Below are 23,633 nucleotides of genomic sequence, written 5' to 3' on the forward strand. Positions count from 1 at the left end.
TGAGGCCCCTGTTCACCTCTGCTCCCAGATCCTTGCAACTCCATGCAGGCAACTCTTGACCAGGGTAGGCGTTATCTTGGAATAGTGGCAAACTAGCGAACATTATCCGAGCGGCCTGCCCTTGTACACGTGTATCGGGTGAACAAGAAGGGAGAGTGGCAAGGGTGGAATTACAGATTGGTGAACTTCAGAATACCTGTTCTGGCTTGACGGACTCCTGTCAAACTGTATGGCCCCATCGGCACGAGTGAAGGTATCAGATGTCTTGGGCATGATGTACCTCTCCAGGTGCTGGACGGACTGACGCCTGTCTCAATGTGGAGGTGGAAGGATTCTGGTTCTTTAGTTAGTTGTCACAAGATCCCAGCTCCTCCCGCCTTCTTCACCTTTCTTATTGTTCCAAGGGTTCTCCATCTTCTAGTGCGAGCGAACAGACCATCCCGTCTGAGAGCAAGAAAACCGTTGAGACACTAAGAGACTCCAGTCCGTGCGACATTGCGAACGATGGCACCCAGCGCCATGATCACGCCGCCACCGAGCCGTTCCGGGGCCTCTCCTGACAATGCTTACTTCGAACACGCCGCTCAGAATGGCGACAAGCTGAAGGAGTACGCCGATGGCCACTGGATCCGGCTCCCGGAGGCGCTCTTTTCCTCCATCATGTCGGTGGAACCCGCGGTCAACCCTTTGCACAGCACCTCGAAAGCCCTGTCGGATGAGTGGCTACGAAAGTAAGAAATCCTGAAGCTGCGCGCATGGTTCTTGGCAGAAACGGGGAAAAGACAAGCTTTGCGAAGTAATTGCTGTGAATGTTGACTGACAAAACCAATCCAAGTGCTCTGCGCATGGACGACAAGACAGCCAGCATCTGGAGCAAGCTGGACATCGCATACATGAGCGCCATTTGCGCGCCGAATGCAGACGTAGAGACGCTGAAGTTGATGAACGACTGGAATGGCTGGGTCTTTGCTTTTGACGACCGTAAGTGTTTCACCTAGGATAGCCAATTCCCCCTTTCAACGAGATTACGAGGCTGGGCGGGCACTCGGCGACTGGCCGACACACCGCTGCTAGCCTGGCTCGGTGTGAATTGCGATCGACGGCTTACTACCGTACCGCTGTATTATCGCCCGTGTTATATGTGGGAGAGACACTAGACAAGGGCGCAAACTTCCGCTAACGCGAGGAAATCCTTGGGCGAACCCTGCAGCTTTCGACGAGGGGAACTTTGCGAACAACCCCATCAAGGCCGCCGAGGAGGTCATTCACACGCTCTCGATGCTGGACGGTGTCCACCCCGTCGTGACGCCGGACGAGAACCCGCTGAGGCACACGCTCCAGTCGTGCTGGATGCGCTTCCGGGAGCGCGCGCCCCCGGGCTTGCAGTACCGGTGGAAGCGTCACTTGACGTTGTACTGCATTGGCGTGCTGCAGCAGGTCGCCGTCCAACACAGAGCCTCACGGCCGACTGTTGAAGATTACATGGACATGCGTGCGGGATGTGTAGGAGCGTATCCCTGCATTGGCCTCATGCAGTAAGTTGCTTACTCTCTGTCGTTGGCGGTGAAACAGAACCCGCAGACCAGGTGCATGGGAATTGTTTTTTTTTTCAGCCGCACACGGCACAATAAGTAGGCATGGGGTGCTCCAGCAATCAGGCTTCATACCCGATTGGCTTTACCCTGGCCAAGTGTCGATGTGACGGGTTGCGGGTTGTGACTGGCTGCTCGCTCCCCCCGAACAGCATTTTCGACAGCGGCGAATTGCCCCAATTGGAAGGGGAGATTGGAAACGCAGTGCTGACCTTTAATCTCTCGAAACAGGTATGCCGAGGGGATTGATCTGCCGCAATACGTGATGGACCACCCGTCCTTGGGAGCAATTTCCCGGATTACGTGCGATCTGGTTACACTGTAGGTGGCACCCCTGGCTCCAAACTCCGCAATTATCCCAAACTAACTGCTGCGTAGGCAAAATGACCTCTGCTCCTATCGGAAAGACCTGATCAAGGGCGAGGACAGCAATGTAATCTTCATCCTCAAAGACCAGGGCATGACGGATCAGGAGGCGGTCGACCATATCGGAGAGATGCTGTACGAGTGCTACCGGAGATGGTATGAGGCGCTGCGCAGCCTGCCCTTCTGGGGCGAGAAGATCGATCGGGATGTTGTCAAATTCATCAACGGCTGCCGAAATATCGCCCTAGGCAATCTACACTGGAGGTACGTGACAGAGTTGACTTTCATCAAATTGACTCTGACGATTGAGCTAACTCGGGAGGTCTAGCTTGTACACTTTCAGGTATCTGGGTACTGATGGAGCTGAGGTCAAGAGGACGCGGATGATGAAGTTGCCCTGATCGTAGCTCTGTTTAGATTTCGCACAGACATAACTTGAGAGGACTTGGCCATTGCGTTGCATTTCTCACATATATCCAACAGAGGCGGAGGCGATTTCGATATTCAATTTGCACTGGAGGTCTTTTACATATCGGTGATCAATCACCTAATACATTCCTTTATTTGAACCAATCACGATCAAACCAGTCTCTGTGATGATATCTATGTTGACAGGATACGGCAACATGAAATAAATGTAAGGACAATTGAGGAGTGGTTCAACTTGGTTCCGATTATTTCTTTCCTGCCTGAGGTCTAAAATCAACGTAAACCACATAGAATGCCAGGCCCTTCACGGTCTCCCATCAGCACAGATTGGAGCCGTTTCACCCTCTCAGGGATCCCCCGCTCGATAGCACGTCCTCGTCTTTCCGATTCGGTGCGGCAACTCAATTATTGTCCTCACCCCTGAGGAATCACCATGCCACACCAATCGCTGGGACCTTGGCCGGTGTAAACTGCGAGACAATCTGATGAGAATCAGCAGTGGCCAACAATGGCCTTCTATGGCAGATGATTGCATTGATGGTTCTTGAAAGTGCACCTGGAACTGTGAGCCTCACATTACAAATAACTATTGTGGAACCACATCAGTGAATGCCAACTGCCTCCAACGTGATAACAGGAATAAAATTGCATCTGGGAGCACACAAGGCGATGGAGGCATGACACAAAGTAGTTATGGAAGCGTCAAGCGGCACTTTCATGGACCTGTGTTGTGATAGACTCTAGGATTGTATGGCATTCATATTTGTTAGTTTGTTCTCAGATGACTGTCAATCATCTGTTGTTTGGGAGCCATGCCTTCCTGCATATAAGGACGACCTTGATCCTCTTTCCTTTCATAGTTGGTTTCTTATTCTGCATCCGAATAATCAACACTTTTGCCAGAGTACTTATACCTGGCTCGGACCACTGGTTAATAGGGGTTGTTGATAGCCTTCCATTATCCAAGCTGGTAATCAACTGTTGATATCCAAACGGCACCATCTTAGCAAGACAACTACGGCCTGATATATATTTGACCTGAAAAATCAATCTTAGCACATGCACTAGACCAAGTGGTCCTCGGAGTTCATTCGCAATGATCTGCGGCGGCCCATATCCTCCTTCGATACCCGGCGTTCCCTGCGTACTCCAATGACGCTTCCAGATGGTACTGTTACCTGGCTCAACAAGACCATTTTCCCTTGGACGTGCACCACGATCGAATTTGAGCCCGTCCCGAGGCAGCGTGAATATATCGCCAAGGAGACCTACGGCTCAAGCACCTGGTCGTCGACGAGGACACTGCCGTGGTTGATGCTAGAAGCATGAACGACCTGCTTGACAGCATTCACGAAGGGAAAGGCGGCACTACGGCTGTCTCTAATGTCCATTATCGGGAGTTCTCCATTCTCTTCCAGGACTCCAAGTTCGGCACTGTCTTGTTCAGGTCCTTCCTGGAGAACGCTGCCCCTAAGTGCAGGGCGAAGCTCTTCCAGGCTCTCAAGGAGCAAGAGGCCCACATCCCGGGCATGTCCCAAGCCCCCTGGAGACCCGAAGACCATCACATCCCAGGATGGACATGTGTCGACACACAAGGTGCCCGTCGCTAGTGCCGCCTGGGCTCAGTCGCTGGCCCAGACACCTATGAAAGCTCTACACAAGTACCGGCAATACACATGGGACTCTAACGCCATCCCTCCTCTCCATCCTCTCCCACTTATCAGCCAGATGGTTGACCGGACTCCCGCACTCCAGTTCCTCATCTCAAAGACACTTCGTCTTGCTATAGCGGACAAGCGCTCTACCCAGATGGTTGATCTTCACATCACGACTATATTTCCCTCAAGGTCGACTTCACCCTGTGAGGACAACCACTCCTTCCTTTCCCTCAGCGCGTACCCTCACGCAGTTCCGTGGACAATCAAAAACAAAAGCCAGCACCACCCGACACCAACGTCAGATTCCGGGATGATCTGACCATTTCCATGATGAGAACGCAAGAGTTCCAGGCCGAATTGATTCTGGCCTTGCATCCAAGACCGAGGCTGTTCATTTTCGAGAACGGTAAGCCGCGCTCCGGATGGTGGGATTCCTGGCTGAGCTTGTGGAAAACAATCCGTTGCTGTGTGAGGTATTCGGACCAGCAATCGTCAAACAACTCCATGTACTCAACACTGCGCAACCAGCTTGTGCGAATGGCAGAATGCCTCAGCACGATAGAACGACCAAGCCTAGATCACGGGTGTCTTCCTGGCGGCGTCGAGCACCCGACAAAATATCAGTTGCAGTGCTTCTTTGATGGATCAAAAGCAATCGGCCGCTCTCCAGAGTTTGTTGCGGGAGAAGGATCGGTTCCCACAACTCGAGCTTGCGAGGCTCAACGGTGAGGAATTATACCGCCGGGAGGGGGCAAAGGCTCATCGGCCACTGCCAATCGCTCTTAGCATCTGGGATGCCTTTTTGGCTGAGCATACTTGAGTAATCAGGGAAGTGTCTTATATACGAGTGATGGGCAGGTTATCCTACCACCAAACATTTAATGCGTCGAATTGTACAGGAAGATCGTCACATCCATCCAACTTGAAATTTCTGAGTGCCAATGTGATCGATTTCTCTGCAGACTATTCTCCATGCCCTAAACTTCAATCCCAGTCTCCATCCTCTGCCACTCCATCTCAGTCTTGACCTCCAGTCGGTCCCCGGACTGCTGGACTCCTGCTCGCTTTCTTCCATCACAACTTTCTTGGGACATCTCGCTGCCTTGGAGCAGAGCTCACTGCATAGAAAGCATATTACTGTACGGAAATGCGAGTGCTTTCCGATTCCTTGACATCCTTGCTCTCGGCCATGGGCTCGTCTATCACATCAAGGTTCCGGGAACATGATGCTGCCTTGTGTCCCAGTTCGCCGCATCGGAAGCACGTTACTGTGCGGATACATGAATGTTTCTTTCCGGCTCCGGGGGCCTCGTTTCTCGACACGACCCTGGACCCGTGTTAGTTCCTAGAAGTATCCTGGTGTGTTATTTGGGTGCGCACTGTCTGGATCTTGACTTTGCCGCCGTTGACCGCGATGTTATCAGTGTGCTTGGAGAGGGGAACCCTTAGCTGCTGTGAAGAAAGAGAGGAGGGGAGTCTCTTCCTTGAAAGAAGAGATGTGATAAATGGGTGATATCACAAGCCACAATGCACGCAATAGTGATGCAAGGGGCTGCCATCTTGGGCTGGCTCGACTGATGGCTGGAGAAAGAGATCGAAGAAAAGAAGACTCGCTAAAAGTGATCGGCGTCAGGACTTCGTCTTCATAATCGGGTGCCCTCAGCACAGGGCTCGTCGATCTCCTGAAATGCTGCAGGAACAATCTTTGTTGGCAGTGGAGTCCCTGCACTCTTCTTCTGGTACTGTTCTTCTTTTTCAGCCATCTCGACTTCATTGTCGTTTTCATCTTCGTCAGTGATGCGGGCTGCGATGGGCATGTCGCGTAGCCATCGTCGTCAGAGGTTTCGGTTGTTGGACAACAGTGTCTTCCGTTAAAATCTTTGCCTGGTGGCGCAGGCCAGCACAGGCACCCCAGAAATGCAGGTTTGCTTGAGAACCCTGGTGCCCATGAAGTGACAGGCGACATGGATCACAAATCTTGAGAGCATTTGATTCTTCCTTCCTCCTTCTTCTTCTCCAGCCCAACAGTCGCCGACGACGATCTTGACGATCTGGAAGGCCTCCATGGCGTCCAGGGTGTGCTTCACCATATCTAATAGGAGTAAGCAACGTAATTAGGCACTGCCGGTTGCATGGTGGTTGAATAGTACGGTTACTACGAGGAAGATGATGGACAATGTCTTCCGTCGGGGCGCCCAGTTCAAAGGTTTAAGCGGACCTTTGAAAAGCGTAGGGATGAGAATGCTGTTATCCTGTCCCTTGACGTGCCCAGTGGCAATATTCTGGTCCGGATGGAACAGATGGAAAGTGCTGTGAATGGCGTCTTTGTCCATCATTTCGAAGCGAAGGAAGCTCGGGAGTGGTACCGGCCATCTCATTAAGCTTAGTCTTTGTCATCTAGTCCCCGGAGAGTCACCATAACAACAGTAAAACTGATCCTTGCCATCTACGCCCAGCTGCAAGTGACAGAGAAACCGTTTAAGAATAAGTATTTACATGATAAAGAAGTCGTCAATGAGTCATGAGACCAGGTCTTCCGTCTCGCCCGAGGAGCAGATCAAGCCCATCAGGGCTCGTCGGGGTTAGATTCCCACAACTTCGGCCTGTATTCTCTGGGACCACAGTGTCCCATATGACTTCCAAAGTCCCCTTGACTTTCAGAAATGAACCAGAGCGCATAGTCGTGGACATCTCTCCAAGTCTACTGCGGATGATCCTGACTTGATCACCTCGTAGGACCGCACTCCCTATCATAAGAAGGGGCCAGAAGTGGAATCTCTCTCCAACCTGGAGCTGAATAATTTGCAAGGCTTGAGATAGGAGGTCTTGAATGGTCTGGCTGGCGACTGCCGCATCCGGATGCACGAGCTTGAACATGAGAATCTTGAGAGCGATCACGGACAAGCGCGCGCGTTGCTTGTATCGAAACACCGCCGTCGCTGGGTCCAACTCTGCCGTGTTCTCATCGCCTAGCATGGCTGTGCTCTCCCAAGCGTTGAGCCTGTCTGTTAGTGCTAGCGCGGACTCCAGGCCCAATGCATCCAGGGGTAACAGTCGGGCTAGTTGAGTGGCCTCCGATAGGAATCGATAGAGTTGCCATGGGACTCCGAGAACGGGGGAATTCTCCGCCTCCGAAGCCGCCGGGAAGGGTGGAGTGGCGAAGGCGGGCTCGAGGAAGTCCCACAGTTCGTTTAGGGGCATTGGTATCGGATTTCCGTTGAAGATGGACCAGTTGACGGTGTGGTAGACGACGGACTCCACCGCAATCCGTGCAGACACCTTGTCGTCTGGATGTGCAAGTTCATTCGACTCTGATCTCGAATGTGTGGTCCCCCGCAACATGAGCATTTGAGCCGCGCCTTGGATGTGGAGAAGACTGGGCGTCTGACTTGTCGCATTCCAGGCCTATGTTTATGCATACGTCAGAATTTGGACAAGCGTAGGAAAACAAGTAGCATAGCGACGAGAGAAGAGAGTGGCTGATGGCTTACCTCGAACAAGTTGAGATGCAGAACGTTCAACAGCACCCAGTCTTCCGTACCTTCGACCTTCCCCAGTGCAATATTTTCGCGTAGGACTTTGACTCCCTGGCCATAATACTTCATAGCCAAGCTTCGATAGCTGGGATCATTCTTTGCTAGATCGAGAGAGGCGCATGCGAGAAGGGGATCGGCCATCAATTGGAGCCGAGGAAGGATGGATGATGTCAAGAACTGTCGTTGGAATTGGGGATGGGCATCTTGGCTTATGATAAGATGGGAGAGTTTCGAAGCGTAATGGTTAAGAAGATCTTGATCTAATCCCAAGCCCTCCGAACGTTGATAGGTCGACGTGATAGGATAGCGTAGGCAAGGGGCCAGAGCCAGAGGCTTGCTCGTCTGCTGCGGGACCGGGGACTTTGATATCAAAATGCGGTCCCTCTTGGGACTCAGACTCACATGACTTGATATCTCGTCCGGAACAGCTTGAGCTCTCTGGTGGACTTGTCGAGGCGGACTCGGACCGGGAAACGGCCATGAACATTCGAGATTCCTTGTCGCGCAAGCAATGCATGTGGGATGCTGCTCGTCGCATTTCCGACGACGCGCCCGACCTGAAAAGCCATGTCAGCAACAGAGCTCTAGGGCACGAGACCAGCCCGCTCTTACAATTAGCACATCCTGTCTTGGTCCTCAGGGTTGCCGGGGGTCGCCGCTCCCTCCGACGTGATTTCGGCTTGTCCCCTAAATCCCGCATAGCATCCCACTCTGGACAACCTCGCACAAGCTTGGCTGGCAAGAATCAATAGCACGAGTGGGTTCCTTGGACGATGGCAGCCTATGGGGGGACCTTGATATGCGAATTCGGCGCAGCGGACGTGGGAGATGGCGACTCCGACGTGGACGGCGAGACTTGGGGCCGATGTTTGATAAGATCTGGGGAATCCCAGGCCTGGTTATCTCTCGTGTCCCGCTTTTCAGCGAGTCGGCCAATTGCCACAGCTTCCGCCAGTCTCCACATCCAGCTGGCTAGAGAATTCTGCCAAATTCCCCGCACACTCTCCGGACCACTGAGCCACTTGACCACATGCCTGCCTGCAGCTGATAACCCAAAATGTGGGCCTCCGACCGACCCAAGGAAGCGGGCAACCTTGAAGCCGCGGCCCTCGTCCTCGTGCTTGGAGCCGGATGCCGATTCATGTATAAATAATAGTCTCCCAGGGGCTCACGGTGGTAGGTCCTCGGGTTGTTTTCATCACATCTTTATTCACATCTCGTGCATCTCACTGATCAGTGGTCGGACTCTTTTTTGCAACTCACCGGACCATGGCTGCTACAAAGGACTGGAAGACCATCGCCGACGAAAAGGCAAGGTCTGTCTTTGACACGATTCCCAAGGAGTGGCTTCTCCCAGAGTCCTTCATGGCCGATGTTGATGAGACTTCAACAAAGGACGTCACGACTGTGCCACGAGAGTGTGGCATTTTGACACCAGACGAGGTAGACATCACGGAGAGCTACGATGCGACAGATCTTCTACCCAAGATCGCGGCTGGTCAATTCTCATCAACGGCTGTGGCTACTGCGTTCTGCAAAAGGGCGGCGATTGCTCAGCAGCTTGTAAGATACCCATGATACAGCCGCGTTTCTACTTGTCTAACCGTGTCTGTAGACTCATTGCTGCACCGAGATGTTCTTCGACGAAGCCCTCAATCGTGCCAAATTTCTCGATGAGTATTTTGCCAATCATAAGAAGCCTCTCGGACCTTTGCATGGTCTGCCAATCAGTCTCAAGGTGAGCTGCCCGTACCCTGCACAGCATCGAGACTCATGTCGCTGACGATGCAAAGGATTCCTTCAGCTATATCGGACAGCAAACCACTCTTGGCTTTGTGTCATTTGTGGAGCGCCCACCAGCTACGTTTCACAGCCCTCTGGTCCAGATCCTACTCGACCTCGGCGCTGTTCTCTATGTGAAGACAAATATCCCACAGACTCTCATGGTACGTGACACTTTACATCTACCATTCTGTTCCGTGTCATTGCTAATGGCCCGGACCAGACAGCGGATTCTCAAAATAACATCTTTGGGAGGACTCTTAATCCTCGCAACCTATCCTTGAATGCCGGTGGTTCCAGCGGTGGAGAAGGTGCCATTGTCGCCATGCGCGCTTCTCTGATGGGTGTCGGCACCGACATTGGAGGCTCCATTCGTATACCGGCTCTCTGCTGCGGTACTTTTGGCTTCAAGCCTACTGCCAGCCGCATTCCGTACGGTGGTCAAGCCATCCCAGGGAGGATAGGATCCCCCGGCGTCCTTGCGGCCGCTGGCCCCCTGACGACATCTTTCCGAGACATGCGCCTCTTCATGGACACTGTCATTGCGAAACAGCCATGGCTCTACGACCATAGCGCTCTCCACATGCCATGGAGGTCCGTCCCGGAAAAGCAAGTCCTCAGGATCGGTGTGTTTCCTGCAGACCCGGCTTTCCCCCTGCATCCTCCTGTGGAGCGGGCCAAGAGATCAGCGTTGGAAAAGCTCAAGGCTGCAGGCCATATCGTCGTCGAGATCCCGACCGCTCCTAGTATCGAAAAGGCCAACCACGAGATTATGGACTACTACACTCTGGATCCCAAGGCGAAATCGTTCAGGAATATCAAGGCGAGCGGAGAGCCCGTGATCAAATCTGTGGCAGAGTCTCCCTTTTTGTCGAAGCGGAGCAGCCCGCTGACTCTCGACGATCTCTGGGAAATGAATGCGATCAAAAGCCACTACCTCAAAGACTGGCACAAGGTCTTTGTTGACAACCAGTTGGACGTGATCGTCGGCCAGGCCGCAGAAACGACTGCCGTGCCTCACGACACTTTTGGTAACGTGCCATATACGACCTTGCACAACTATATGGATGTAAGAACTTTGATCCGCTCTAGATCTGGGCCGATGACATGTGCTAACTCTTTTTCCTAGTACCCCGCTCTCGTCATACCCTATCTTCAAGCGGACAAGGATGTTGATGTAGAGGATGGCTTCACCTCGTACAAACCCTGTGAGTCTTTGCAGAGCTGTCATATGCCTAGTCCAAGATTTATTGAATTACTAACTAACTGTTGGTGTACGTCAGACCGTGCTGAGGCAGTTGATAAGGCTCCAATCTCGATCCAGGTGGCTGCTCGTACCCATTTCGACGAAGAGCTGTTAGCGGCAGCCGCGACGATCTCCGAAGTCTTGAGCAAATAGGAATAGTGTAGTGACGAAGTGAGGCGACGCTATTTCATTATCCAGAAACAAATTTACCACCAGAGTATCATGCTATCTAGTCTTTGCTGAACACTCCAACTAAGGGTTAATTTCCTGAAGTCATGATATTGCCTGGTCGTCTGGGTTGCCGTCGACAACGGCATCTTTGCGCTGACACAGGTCATGTATTCTGTGACGAAACTCAAGCGATTGCTTAGTGGGCACAAGTGGCCGCTTTTTAGGCCTCTTCATTGCTCAGCTCACCTTCGGCTCAGGCCCTTGATCAGTTTTGACCACTTCACGTCGGTAGCGCTCGAAGAAGGCAACCCTGAGCTCCGGCAACGGGTTGTCGCCCATGCCCAGGGGGTCCCGGTGATCCGCAGTGATCGGATCAACAATGAATAGTTCTTAGCGATAATAAGTAATCTGTCCTACAAGCCTCGAGATGATATTAAGGCTCCTATCAAGAGCTCATTTCAGCTTGCATACAAAAGGCTCATCCTACTCCTGCTATATTGAGTCCATCCTCCACGATCCTCCACATCAAAACTCTCAAGTGTACACTCCATCAAAAAGCTCGACTAAGACTAGGGTTTGAGCTGAAAAAGGACATTCATCGACACGATGCCGACCTTCCTCATTCCCATCGTACCGAACAAGGAGAGAGGGCAGCTCTTTGGCAAAGTCAAAGATTCGCCTTCTCCAAGCCCAATCGACGCAGGCTCCGCGAAGCTGCCGCGTGTCTCATTATTCTGACCACCCTGGGCTTTGTTCCCCGCGGTAACTGCGCTTGGTTCCAGCTGGGCTAGTTCGACTTGGAGCGTTCCTTGTCCTTGGGCGGATACCCGACAACTATAGCCAGAAGCCAGAATGAATACAGCAAGAGCACGCTCCCGCAAATGTAAAAGGGCTTAGTGGCAAAGGTTTCGGGAAACGTCTGCGCAAACATGCTAAAGGGCGCAAACGTGAATATGACACATGCGATATTGACCACGCAAAAGCCGACGGCGAGGCCGTCCCTCGACCCGCGCCGCATGTACTCGTGCGTTGGGCCGACGATCATGATCGTGTTGGTCAATAGGCCCCAGTGCAGCATACATCCCTCCCCAAGCATGGAGGCCACCATAAGCACAGCGCAATACATGGCGGCCAGCATAAAGATCGTGTACCGAAGCGAGTTGCCCAAGCAGGCGGCTCTGTCTCCCAAAGCCGAGGAGAAGGTCTCCATGCGGTGGTATCGCAGGCCGTAATAAAGGCACCAGATTTCCAGCGCAGACCATAGTGCATAGGCTCTCGAGCTGCCCAGTAAGAAAAAGTGGCCACCGAAGCGGGAGCTGTCGCGTCCGAGTGTGTAGCTGAAGGACGAGTCGTGGGCGAGATAGAATATGTGCATCCAGACGGGCATCGGGCCCTTGCCGTCGGTCAGCATCAACTTGATTGCATAGTAATATTGCAAGTAACCGATCAAGAAAGCGGCCCCGGCGGCGACCAGCAACGGCGAGTTATCCCAAGTGAATTCTTGCGTGATTCGGTCGTAGTGAGACATGTCGCGCCCGGAGAAAAATAACATAAACCACCCTGGGAATGCGTGTGAGGAGACTAGCAGGTTTTCGTGTGGACAGTAGAGCGAATGTTCATGACGAGATTGACAGATTATTGAACCTTCCGAGTACAGGAGCAGGAGGGGAGCGCATATTATAGTCACTTTAACACCAGTAGCCGCAGCATATCGGCGAGAATTACCTCGGGAAACACCGAGCTCAGAAATAAACCGAGATTCTAGAAAGAATCCCGACTCTTTACTAAGCGGAAGACTTCTACTCAGAGAGAAATAGGGTACACAATGCAGGCGTCAACCACCATGGTTGTCCGTTCTCAAACAGCCTTGATTTCCACACCCTCAAAGTCGCCCCTCTTACGCCACTCTGCTATGGTCCGATCAAAGTCGGCTTGGCCCTTGCCCCAGGGAGCACTTCGAGCCATCCGGGCAAGCTTCACGGGGTCGGAGATCCCCTCAAACTCTCCCTCGGCGTTCATGTAGCTGGGCGTGCAGCCGGCGGTCGCACCGAACATGTGCGCATGCGAGGCGACGGCTTGCGACCACTTTTCCTCTCCCTCTGCCGTGGCCTCGACCGTGAAGTTGTACTTGTAAGGTGAAGTCCCAGATGCGGCCGAGCCGCTGCGTTGTAATCCAGCGGCCATGAGGTGCGCTACTTGAAAAGCACCCTGGTTGATGGTGTAGGTATAGTTGGCATTTCCGCCGGCCTGAATGAACCCAGGCCAGAACATGTTGGGAAAGTCGTGGCTCATCACACCATGGAGAGTGGTGACAGCAGTCGTCCACTTCTTGTCCAGGTCGATGCCGTTGCGGCCGGTGACAGTCACTCCGACCCGGCCCGGGGGGCTGTAGAGGAATGGGCTCTTGTAGCCAGTACCGAGGATCAGGATGTCGACGTCGTGGTGTTGTCCCTTGACTACAAGGCCCCTCTCCGTGATTTCGTCGATGCCCTGGCCATCGGTATCGACTAGCTTGACATTGGGTTCGTTGAAGCTCTGCAGGTAGGCGTCGTGGAAGCATGGGCGCTTGCAGAATCCCGCATACCAAGGCTTCAACTTGGCGGCAACAGCCGGATTTTTGACGACCGCGTCCACCCGGTCTCGGATCCTGTTCTGTCTTCCCAGGTCCACCTCGTGTAGGTACCTGTAGTAAGCCTTGATTTCGTCCCTGCTCTTAGGCTGTCTGGACGTGGTACCGACGAGTGCGCTGTACGACGTCATCGAGGTCCAGCCGTCGTTGACGAGATCCTCGTCCGGTTTGGGCTCTAGGTTGCCTTGGAAGGCATTGAAGTTCTCACAACGCGCCTGCCACCATCCGGGCTTGTTGCCAATCCTTTCTTTGAACCACGCCATATCAGTGTCCTTGTTGCCTCGGACATCAACAGCCGACGGGGTTCGTTGAAAGACCAAGACAGAGCCAGCATGCTTGGCCAGTTCGGGAACAATCTGCACAGACGATGCCCCGGTGCCGATAATTCCAACCTTCTTGCCCCTGAGGTTGACGAGCTCGGGCCTCTCGGGACTGCCCCCGGTGACGCTGTAGTCCCAGCGAGCGGCGTGGAAACAGTCGCCTGCGAAAGACTCTATACCCTTGATCTGCGGTACTTGGGGAATGAGCATCAGGCCGGTGGTAAGAATCACGAATCGCGATTTGACGACCGCAGGCTCGCGCTCCCCGCCGTCGCCAACCTGTTCCGAGAGTCTGACCACCCACTCTTTCGCCTTGTCGTCCCAAACCGAGTCGAGCATCCGTGTTCGAAACCAAGCCCTTTCGAACAGGCCGTACTGCTTGGCTATGCGCTCGCAATGCTCTCTGATCTCAGTACCCGAGGCATATTTCTGCTTCGGAATGTAGCCAGTCTCCTCAAGAAGCGGCATGTAGATGTAACTTTCGACATCGCACATGAGGCCGGGATACCGGTTCCAGTACCAGGTTCCGCCGAATCCGGAGGCGGTGTCGATGAACCGCATGTCGGTCGGCTTGAAGCCGGCATCTAGTAACCGGACAGCGAAGAGGAGAGCGGCAATGCCGGTGCCCATGATGAGGATCTCCTCCCTGTCCCCCTCCCTGGGACGGGGGAGCGTCTCATAGGCGGACACATCCGCCCACGGATCTTGCTTGAAGCGCCGGAATTTTTCCAAGGAATAAAGGTCGGTGAACTGGGCGGTGCCGTCGGAGCGGAGACGCTTGTCATGCTCCTTCCTGTACCTGACCTCCACTTCCTCGAGTGATTGTTCGGTGACTGAACCCATGATGAATTATGTGTCTGGGAAATCGGCGTGATATGCAGGCCAGGCAATAGGCTGGCTTGATATCACAAGAGTCACATAAATTTGATTGACAATTTTATTCATTTCGACCTTATGTATTCGCTGGCCTACGATCGTCCATGATAGAGCTTTGTACAAGAAGTATCGCCTTCGGTAACCTTGGTTACCATAGTGTTACCGAGGGGTTGCCTTGTGCTAAAATAACCCGAGGTGAAGGAGATCCCCCGGCATGAGTTGTGTTATTTTATGTTCTAAACTCGAAGGGGTGGATGGACCCGGGTCTGATCTGGCTAGTCCGTTTCGACCTGGTCATACTTCTGGTACGTTGACTCCAGGTTGTGAGTGATGCAATCCCGTCTATTGGCAAGCAACCTATTGGGAACTTCATTTGAATAGTAGAGCGAAAACCCTCAACAGGAGCCCCGTACTGATTCCCAGCTTTTTCAACTTGGTCATTCGAAAGCAAAAGTAGGCCGCCAGCTGGGGAATTGCTCATCTTCACCTCCAGGGACAGATCCCCTCGGCAACTATTGTTGTTATGACCTTAGCGCCGACTTTGATGCCAATCTCCTTAAATACGTTGCTAGTGTAGAAGGTTTGAGTGATTTCCGATTCGGGACTGCGCGATCTATGTTCATGCTTTTGAGACGTCAGCCATGCCTCTTCAGTACGACCCCGATTACCTCAAGGCTCTGGAGCCTCTGATCCCGGCCATTTCGGGAAGAAAACCATTGACCCATGATACCATCACTTCTAGCCGAAGGACCAGGGAGGCTGGCATAACCGCTCTGTTAAGCAGGCTCCCAAATGCGCCCAATGTAGAACAAACATATTATAACGCCATCGCCTCTGACGGCCACCAAGTACCGATACTAGCATTTGTGAAAAGGGGGACAAGTTCTACCACGGCAGGGCCGGCGCTACTTCACTTCCATGGTGGCGGCATGATCATGGGCAGCGCTCAACAGTTCGCGAGGCCTCTAGCATACCTGGTCGAAGAGACGGCTGTCCCGATCTTTAGCGTGGACTATCGCCTGGCACCGGAACATACAGGGAAAACCCTCGTCAACGATTGCTATGCCTCCTTGCTATGGCTGCAGCAGAATGCACACGAGCACAACGTCGACCCCGCTCGCATCGCCGTCTACGGAGAAAGCGCTGGCGGCGGTCTGGCCGCCGGCGTCGCACTCATGGCTCGCGATCGCAACCTCCAGCCACCCCTCGCGAAGCAGATCTTGATATACCCCATGCTTGACGACCGCAACATGACTCCCAATGAGGCTGTCCAGCCGCTCGCCTTTTGGAAGACCGAAGACAACGTGGTGGGTTGGACCGCCGTGCTGGGCGCGGACAAGGCTGGGAAGCCCGACGCCGAAGTGTCGCCTTACGTGGCCCCGGCCCGCGCAGAGAATCTTGCAGGCCTCCCACCTACCTATCTCGATGTCGGCGGGCTGGACATCTTCTGCAACGAGGTAGTCGCATATGCCGGACGGCTCTTGCGAGAGAACGTTGAAACCGAGCTCCACGTGTATCCCGGTGTACCACACGCTTTCGAGCCTATTGCGCCGAATATTTCGGTCACAAAGAGGGCTCTCGCGAATAGACAGAAGGCGATGCAAGGGTTTTGAGGGTGGAAAAGAGTTTTGTATCTCTACACTGTACCTGTCATCTACTATCAGCCGGATGAGAGACAGATATATAGATATCTAGCTATTTAGTTGTTCCTTGGTCTAACTGTTAGGTACAAAGATATATAGATATAGTGGATTGTATCTCGCGGTAAAGGGCACCTGTTCTATCACTGCCACCCATCAAATGGTGCAAATCTACCTCCCCCTCTACTGGGTGGCCTCGTCATAAGAAACACCAACCACCCTGTTCACTATGAGGAATGTACAAAGAGGCAAGGCGGAAAGGTGAAATTGACACGAGGCCTGTGTATTTAATTTAAAGGTCTTGGCTCGGAGTAGCAATATTGATATAAACTACCGAATCTCGAAATCCTCAAAGTTAGGCTTGAATATCATCCGGTGGTAGTCGGACGTGTACCAGGGCGTGTTGACACTTTGGCGCCCATGCTCATTGACATAATATGAGGAACCCTCAGACTCCCAGATGAGGCCCTTGTTCGCCTCGTCAAGTCTGAGGTTGTACTCGTCAAAGACGTCCTTCCTGCAGTCGATCGACTTCTTGTCGTTCTCAAGGAGGTGCACGATCATCTCACCAATGTACCGCATCCAAATCTCGCTCCAGGAGTAGAAGGCCCCCGCACGTGGCTGGTGGTTAGGTCCGTAGAGAATGAAAAAGTTGGGAAAGCCGGGGATGGTGAGGCCGAGATAGGACCGAGGACCATCCTTCTTCCACAGTTGCTCCATGGTCACGCCGTTGCGCCCAACGTATTCGCACGGCCAAAAATATTTCGATACCTTGAAACCAGTACCGAGCACAACAAGGTCGAAGGGCCTCTCCTTGCCGTCCTTGGTCTTGATTCCTTTCTGGGTGAAGCCGTCGATCTCATCGGTGACGAGCTCGACATTATCCCGCCTCAGCGTGTCGTAGAAGCCGTTGTCGACAACGAGTCGACGAACGAGAGGTGCGTACTTGGGCGTGAGCTTCTCTTTCAAGCCCGGGATGCCCTCGGACTTCTGTTCAATGTACTTGAGAAGGGCCTTGTGGACTAGATCATTGCGTTCGTTGATGACTCCTCCCTTGGCCTGCCACTCCCTGTCGTAGTCCTGCATGTATTGCAGCTGCTGGGTCGTCCTGTGTTGCGAATAGCAGAACCAGTTCCAGTAGTACGGCATGTTGTCGAACACGTAGCGCACCTCGTCGTCGATAGTCACTCGGTAACCGTCCATACTCATGATCCAATTCGGAGTGCGCTGATACACGGTAAGTGTCTTGGCCTTCTGAGCAACCGCTGAGGCAAGCTGGGTACCCGTAGAGCCGGTGCCGAGCAGTGCCACCCTCTTGTCGGTATAGTCCACCTTGTGGTCCCACCTGGCCGTGTGGAAGACGGGTCCTTCGAAGTCCTTGATGCCCTTGATGTCGGGCAGGTTGGGGGTGGCGAACAAGCCGGAACCGCTGATTATAGCGTTGCACCGCATAGTTTCGGTGCCGCCATTGCTGCGTTTGATGCTAAGCTCCCATTCGCCCTGGTCCTCGTGCCAGACGCAGCGGGTCAGCTCGCGGTTGAAGAGGAAATGCTCCCGGAGCTTGAACTTCTCAACAATGAAGTCCAGGTATTTCTGCGTCTCGCCGGCCGAGGCGAAGTACTCCGACCAGTGGTAATTCTTCACACACTTGAACTGGAAGAGGAAGCTTGACACGTCGACGCGAGCGTCGGGATACGAGTTGAGGAGCCAGGTCCCGCCAATGTCGTGCTGCCTTTCGAGCACTTCAAAGTTGATGCCGAGCCGGCTGAGGTGGATGGCGGCAGCAATGCCGCTGATGCCGGCCCCGACTACGATAACCTTGAACTTGGCAATCTTTTCAGGTGCGGGTTTCTTGTCTGACCAATCGGCTCTGCGGGGGAACTCGGCAAAGGCCAGCTCTTCGAACTCGTATTCCAACTCTGTTTCAGGAATGGGCTCGTCGCCGAAGACGTTAACCAGCTTCTTCACCTCTTCCCTCGAAGGCGGGCTGGGTATAGGATCGCTGGGCTTGCGCTTGGAAAGGAAGGCAAAGGCCTTCTCTTTCAGAGCAGGTGCGTCTTCCTCCGCGAGAACTTGCGCGTACATGGCACCGCCACGAATGGCATGGCGTCGCGTCCGCATCTTGGCCAGCTCCGGGTCGCCAGTGACCTGGAGAAGGGCGAGACGGAGGGCATTAAGGTTGGACTTGTCAATAGCCTTGCGAATGAATTCCTCCGTGACTGGGGTCGGCGTGCTTGTCCCCGGGGACGAAACCGGGACTGAGCCCATGATGTAATCAACGACAAGCGGGATGGTTCAAACTTGGTAGAGATGCGGGATGGTTAGGGGCCGTTCGCTCCATCGCAACTGGCATCCAAAGGGGAACAGTATCGGATTATATGAATCGTTGTCACAAAGACTGGGGGCGTCTGGGGAATTGTGTCGTCGTTAGGCGCCACATTTCCCCAGATAGGCAAGAGAGCAGACCGCCCATGAAGGCAAGCCGTTATGGCCACGCAGTATGAGGACATTGCCTCGGTCCGACATTTAGTTGGTGAGTTGAACAATTAGGGAAATCCCTCTCTCAATTCATGATAGAACAAAAGACATGTATAGCGTACAATGGATAGGTTTCCACGCTACCTCAGATACGGATAATAGTCATGCAGAATTGCCCGAGGTGGAACCCCGTGTTATGCGATTGACGGGTCCTCGGCTTCTACCAGATCTGCGTGGATATAGTCACTCTCATTCGAGGCCAAAAATACGGGAACTTCACCAAGGATTTCCCCAGACAGACCTCATCACGCAAGCACACACCCTTGAGCCAGCCGCCATCGAGATGGAACAGTTTTGGAAGTCGATTACCCCTTACTTTGCCACGCAGCCTTTCGATATAGGTCTTTATCGGATTGTCATGGAAGAATGCTCAAGTCTGGCCTCCGAACCTACTGACGTGACATACGAGGAGGTCAATTGCCCGGGCACCGTCCGACCAGCCATCTGGTGTAAGCCGGCATTAGCCTCACCATCACGCGCCATCCTCTATCTCCATGGAGGGGCTTTCATAGCCTGCTCTCCAGCCAGCCATCGCAAGCTGGCTGCACACCTAGCAAAGAAAACTGGGGCTTACGCCCTCTTGGTAGATTACCGGAGAGCCCCAGAGCATCAGTTTCCCTGTCAAATCGAGGACGTGGTATCCGCTTACAAGTGGCTTCTAAACAACCGCGGCATCTCGAACAGCAGCATATGCTTGGCAGGAGACTCGGCTGGAGGTAATCTGACTGTTTCCGTCTCTCTTGCGCTCAGGAACCAAGGTATTCCTATGCCGGCCGCCATCGCCGCCTTTTCTGCTTGGCTCGACATGCGCGTTGCGGGGGAGAGCTACAAGAGAAACGCCGTGAAGGACGTACTGGCAGACCCTGACACTCTTCCCGGTGTCATCGCCACGTACCTCGGGGGAGCCTCTCTGGACGATCCGCTGGTGGATGTGCTCCGCGCCGACCTAAAGGGCTTGCCGCCCATGTACCTGACGGCCGGCACCGCGGAAGTTTTAGAGAGCGATGCTATGACACTGGCCAGAAGGGCCCGGGAGGCAGGAATTGACGTGCAGCTGGAACTACCCAGCGACTTGCAACATATATGGATATGTCTGGCCGGGAACGCGGCGGAAGCCGACACTACCCTATCACAAGCAGCGGCCTTCCTCCGCAAGAGAATGGAGTGAGAATTAGATTGGCCATTTAATCTGAAGGGGCAGAGGATGCTTCTGCGCGCGAAGGAAAGCTCATCTTTGGCGTTCGCCCTTTTCCTAGGCTGTGAAAGTAGAGCAGGGTCTATATATTGCTCTACATAAAGCTACCGACTTCTGCCAATACACCTTGCCCTACAGCCTAAACTTGTCACCCCCCTGCCATTTGAGCCTCTCCATCCGCTTGACAGCCGCGTCTCCATAGGCCTTCTTCTTTTCGTAATATAAATGGCCAAACTCGCTGCTTGCTTGGCCACGGATAGTGCGGGCTTGAATGCCATGACTAATGGTCGCGCTTCGAATGAACTGGAAAATGGTGCCGATCTGCCAGTCTTTGCCCCCTCCATCGTTGCGTAAATCAAAGCCTACGATGCTCGTGTACCGGTCTAAGAGCTCGGATGGTTCTGGCATTCCACTAGCCTTTCGGTTCTCCGGTTTGTACGGGAGATCTTGTGCGGAAGCGCCTGGGGTTGGTTTCCCTGATCTGACGTAGTCATCCAGGAAAGGGCTGCAAAAGTGGATGACATCCATAAGCGGGTGTCCGATTGTGGACAGTTCCCAGTCGAGAATCGCAACCACCCTAGGCTCGGTAGGATGTAGCATCTGTAAGTCAGAGTCAGCACTTGAACAGGGAAGATTGCGAGAGATCTACTCTGCAGCCCTCGAAGTGTGACGACCAACAGGCGCACGCACCAGGTTGTCAAACTTGAAGTCGCCATGAACGATGGCCGCACGCTCTCCAGGTAGGTTGGCTCTGATGTAATTCATCACCCCGTCATATTTCTCGTGAGCACGGCCGAGAACCTTGCCGGTCTTTTTGTCTTTGACGCGAGCTTGTTGACCCTCAATGCGACTCCAGGTGATGCAGTGTCGACCGTAGAATCCATGCTTTTTGCCGTAGTCCCCGAGCCCAATCTTGTCCGGGTCGAGGGAGTGAAGCCAAGCAAGAGTTTCCATGGCGGAGAACCATCTGATGGGCGCCCGGATCAGTGTGGGCTTTCAGCAGTACAGGCTACGAAGTAAAGTTTAACAAGGGAAGTAACAGGAATTTTCACGCACGCTTGCCGTCTGTCAGCGGGGGAGAGATCCGTCATCTCTACATCAGTAATGATTCTGCCCTTGACGAACTCCATAACCTACGTTGACAGAGCGTCAGTTCACATGTACACCGTAATGCAGCGGCGGCTGAGCTTGTTTGCACACAGGCCGCACTAATGAGACTTACATAAAACGGAGTACCAATGATTGAGGAGTCGCGGTGAAACCCGTACACCTTGGGTACCGGGAAGCCGTCCACAGACCCCAGAGCCTTGAGCACTCTGTATTCGCGGTCGATCTGATGGGCTACCGGGCTGATGGACTGACCCTGTGGCTTTTTCCGAAGGATATAGCGGTTGGCTCTACAAGAGAACATATCAGCATGACAGGAGCCAGGGATCGCACGCGGGAGAGTAGTGACGATCGGCACCACAAACCTACCCAGCATCATCAATGAAGTACGTTGGATTACTCTGTCCAATGCCGATCTTGGTAGTTACAACCGGGAGCCTTAGGCCGGGGAGGCTGGCTGACTGGAGAAGGTAGCTCCCCAGCTTTTCGTCGTCAAGCCCGTGTCGCAAAGAAGCTGAAGTCATGTTGGGGAGAGCTCGCACAAGTTGAAACCTGCCCGCAGGCCGGATTCGAAGCGCAATTGGAAAGCGTAATGAGAATTTGAGGGTCCGCGTAGGAGGAATGCCTGCGGTCCGAGATGGTACATGTGCATACAGGATCAAGAAGGGGCACTATCTGGCAGACGTTTCACGATGAAGCTATGTGATCAGGCGTCGGATCGAATGCAGCGGCGGTCTACATTTACATAAGCCCGCTACTGCCGAGGCAGCAGGCGAGACCGCCAAGGTGGTAGTCTATCACGCCGCATGAACCAACAGGAGCGGACCCTCGCCCTCGGCTTTTTGGCCCCCGACTTCCCCTGCGCGGACTGATGGACCTCATGACCTCGCCTGCTCTGAAGTGTCATAAGCGACACAATTACCCAGTGTCCTATTCATACGGTTACCTAGCTGTAAATTCGGTCCCATCTCTCTAGACTTCGGTCTCAATATTTGCTTTGCTATTGTTCGAGAGCCACCTCATCCATTGACCGGTCATCACTATGAATTTCGAGCTTCCTGCGGACGTTCAAGCCTTCGTGGCGCGTGTGGACGGCTTTATCAACAAGACTGTACTGCCTCTGCAGTACAAAGATGACAACCAACGGTTCTTTGATTACCGCCGTGAAGCATCGCGCACGCAATGGGACAATCACGGCCTGCCGACCGAGGACTGGGAAAACCTGCTCAGGAAGACCAAGAGCCTTGCCAGGGAGGCTGGCCTCTACCAGTTCGCAGCGCCAGCAGAGTACGGCGGCTCGGGGTGCAAGACGCTGAACCTGCATATGTGCGCCGTCCGATACCACCTCACCTCCCATCCAGTCTATGGAGGGGGTGTCAGCCTGGCCAACGACCTGCAAAGCGAACACAGTGTTGTGGGAAACATGCCCTTTCTGATCATGATATCCCACTATGGCACCCAGGAGCAGAAGGACCGGCTTATTCCTGCGGTCCTCCGCGGTGATATCAGCGCCACCTTTGGCCTGACTGAGATTCATCACGGCTCTGATGCAACTCACATGGACACAGTCGCTCAGCAGATCACCCTTTCTAACGGCGAGCCTGGATATGAGATAGATGGAAATAAGAAGTGGCAGACAGGCATACACCATGCAGATGTCCTTACCATCTTTGCACGAACATCAGGCAAGGCAGGAGATGCTAAAGGGATCACCGCCTTCCTCGTCCCTCGTCACACGCCTGGAGTCGAGGTGGTGTCGTATGAGTGGACAATGAACATGCCTACCGACCACGGCACCATTCTCCTCAATAAGGTGTGCGTACCTGCTACAGCCATCCTAGGTCCCTTGGATCACGGCCTGGGGATCGCGCAGTCATTCACCCATGAGAACCGGATTCGCCAGGCCGCCTCGAGCTGCGGTGCGGCAAAGTACTGTATCGACCGGAGCATCGAGCATGCCAACCAGCGTATGGTATTTGGAAAGGCCCTGTCTAAGAACCAAGCTATCCAGTGGCCTGTAGTAGAGCTTGCGACTCAGGTCGAAATGCTGAGGCTCTTGATCCTCCGAACGGCGGTAGAAATGGATCAGCTCGATGCCGAGTGCAAAGCTGCCGGAACAGCGCCCTGGATCGCCATTGAGAAGCGACTTGGGCACAAGATTGGGATGTGCAACTACTACGCAGCCCGTCTGGCCTGTCAAGCGGCCGACCGTGCGATACAGATCCACGGCGGCGACGGATACTCCAGGCATCATCCCTTTGAGCACATGTGGCGTCACTTTAGACGGTACAGGATCACGGAAGGGAGCGAAGAGGTGCAGATCCGCAAGGTGGGCGCTTATCTGTTTGGTTACAAGACGACTGGCGAGCAGCCAACGAGTGCAGCAAAAGGGAGCGAGGCCAAGCTATGAGGGCACATAACCCATGGGATAGTTTGCCCTCCATTTCTCATGTCTTGGGCTGTACCAGTAACCCGTTTTGCTAGAATCAATCACAAGTTGGTGATCTATTGACGTGCTGGGCGGAAGGGTTGGCTCTGCTCAACACCA

At 53.6% G+C, this 23,633-nt stretch overlaps 10 protein-coding genes across 10 annotated transcripts; 5 read left to right on the top strand and 5 right to left on the bottom strand.

The window, feature by feature from the left end:
• Positions 1–504: 504 nt before the first annotated feature.
• Positions 505–3,997, top strand: E0L32_002971 (uncharacterized protein; the record flags this gene model as incomplete). Its single annotated transcript, XM_031137219.1, has 5 exons — positions 505–731; positions 836–981; positions 1,211–1,535; positions 1,971–2,222; positions 3,733–3,997. The coding sequence occupies 5 exons, from the start codon at positions 505–507 to the stop codon at positions 3,995–3,997; spliced, it is 1,215 nt and encodes a 404-aa protein (XP_030999581.1).
• Positions 3,998–6,556: 2,559 nt separating this feature from the next.
• On the bottom strand, positions 6,557–7,722 carry E0L32_002972 (uncharacterized protein; the record flags this gene model as incomplete). The annotated part of the gene is made up of 2 exons (XM_031137220.1): positions 6,557–7,450; positions 7,537–7,722. 2 exons carry the CDS (start codon positions 7,720–7,722, stop codon positions 6,557–6,559), a joined length of 1,080 nt encoding a protein of 359 aa, XP_030999582.1.
• A 1,128-nt stretch (positions 7,723–8,850) lies between these two features.
• On the top strand, positions 8,851–10,762 carry E0L32_002973 (uncharacterized protein; the record flags this gene model as incomplete). The annotated part of the gene is made up of 6 exons (XM_031137221.1): positions 8,851–9,144; positions 9,197–9,319; positions 9,375–9,527; positions 9,587–10,432; positions 10,493–10,571; positions 10,647–10,762. The coding sequence occupies 6 exons, from the start codon at positions 8,851–8,853 to the stop codon at positions 10,760–10,762; spliced, it is 1,611 nt and encodes a 536-aa protein (XP_030999583.1).
• An 805-nt stretch (positions 10,763–11,567) lies between these two features.
• On the bottom strand, positions 11,568–12,308 carry E0L32_002974 (uncharacterized protein; the record flags this gene model as incomplete). The annotated part of the gene is made up of 1 exon (XM_031137222.1): positions 11,568–12,308. One exon carries the CDS (start codon positions 12,306–12,308, stop codon positions 11,568–11,570), a length of 741 nt encoding a protein of 246 aa, XP_030999584.1.
• Positions 12,309–12,637: 329 nt separating this feature from the next.
• Positions 12,638–14,572, bottom strand: E0L32_002975 (uncharacterized protein; the record flags this gene model as incomplete). The annotated part of the gene is made up of 1 exon (XM_031137223.1): positions 12,638–14,572. The coding sequence occupies one exon, from the start codon at positions 14,570–14,572 to the stop codon at positions 12,638–12,640; it is 1,935 nt and encodes a 644-aa protein (XP_030999585.1).
• Positions 14,573–15,246: 674 nt separating this feature from the next.
• E0L32_002976 (uncharacterized protein) lies at positions 15,247–16,218 on the top strand (the record flags this gene model as incomplete). The annotated part of the gene is made up of 1 exon (XM_031137224.1): positions 15,247–16,218. The coding sequence occupies one exon, from the start codon at positions 15,247–15,249 to the stop codon at positions 16,216–16,218; it is 972 nt and encodes a 323-aa protein (XP_030999586.1).
• A 357-nt stretch (positions 16,219–16,575) lies between these two features.
• On the bottom strand, positions 16,576–18,513 carry E0L32_002977 (uncharacterized protein; the record flags this gene model as incomplete). The annotated part of the gene is made up of 1 exon (XM_031137225.1): positions 16,576–18,513. The coding sequence occupies one exon, from the start codon at positions 18,511–18,513 to the stop codon at positions 16,576–16,578; it is 1,938 nt and encodes a 645-aa protein (XP_030999587.1).
• A 319-nt stretch (positions 18,514–18,832) lies between these two features.
• On the top strand, positions 18,833–19,951 carry E0L32_002978 (uncharacterized protein; the record flags this gene model as incomplete). The annotated part of the gene is made up of 1 exon (XM_031137226.1): positions 18,833–19,951. The coding sequence occupies one exon, from the start codon at positions 18,833–18,835 to the stop codon at positions 19,949–19,951; it is 1,119 nt and encodes a 372-aa protein (XP_030999588.1).
• Positions 19,952–20,110: 159 nt separating this feature from the next.
• On the bottom strand, positions 20,111–21,609 carry E0L32_002979 (uncharacterized protein; the record flags this gene model as incomplete). The annotated part of the gene is made up of 5 exons (XM_031137227.1): positions 20,111–20,578; positions 20,669–20,945; positions 21,035–21,111; positions 21,201–21,375; positions 21,455–21,609. The coding sequence occupies 5 exons, from the start codon at positions 21,607–21,609 to the stop codon at positions 20,111–20,113; spliced, it is 1,152 nt and encodes a 383-aa protein (XP_030999589.1).
• Positions 21,610–22,127: 518 nt separating this feature from the next.
• On the top strand, positions 22,128–23,495 carry E0L32_002980 (uncharacterized protein; the record flags this gene model as incomplete). The annotated part of the gene is made up of 1 exon (XM_031137229.1): positions 22,128–23,495. One exon carries the CDS (start codon positions 22,128–22,130, stop codon positions 23,493–23,495), a length of 1,368 nt encoding a protein of 455 aa, XP_030999590.1.
• Between the last annotated feature and the right edge of the window lie 138 nt (positions 23,496–23,633).

The sequence above is a fragment of the Thyridium curvatum genome (assembly GCF_004353045.1).
Source record: "Thyridium curvatum strain D216 chromosome Unknown NODE_12_length_601061_cov_81.036774, whole genome shotgun sequence".
In the NCBI taxonomy this organism is placed as follows: domain Eukaryota; kingdom Fungi; phylum Ascomycota; class Sordariomycetes; order Thyridiales; family Thyridiaceae; genus Thyridium; species Thyridium curvatum.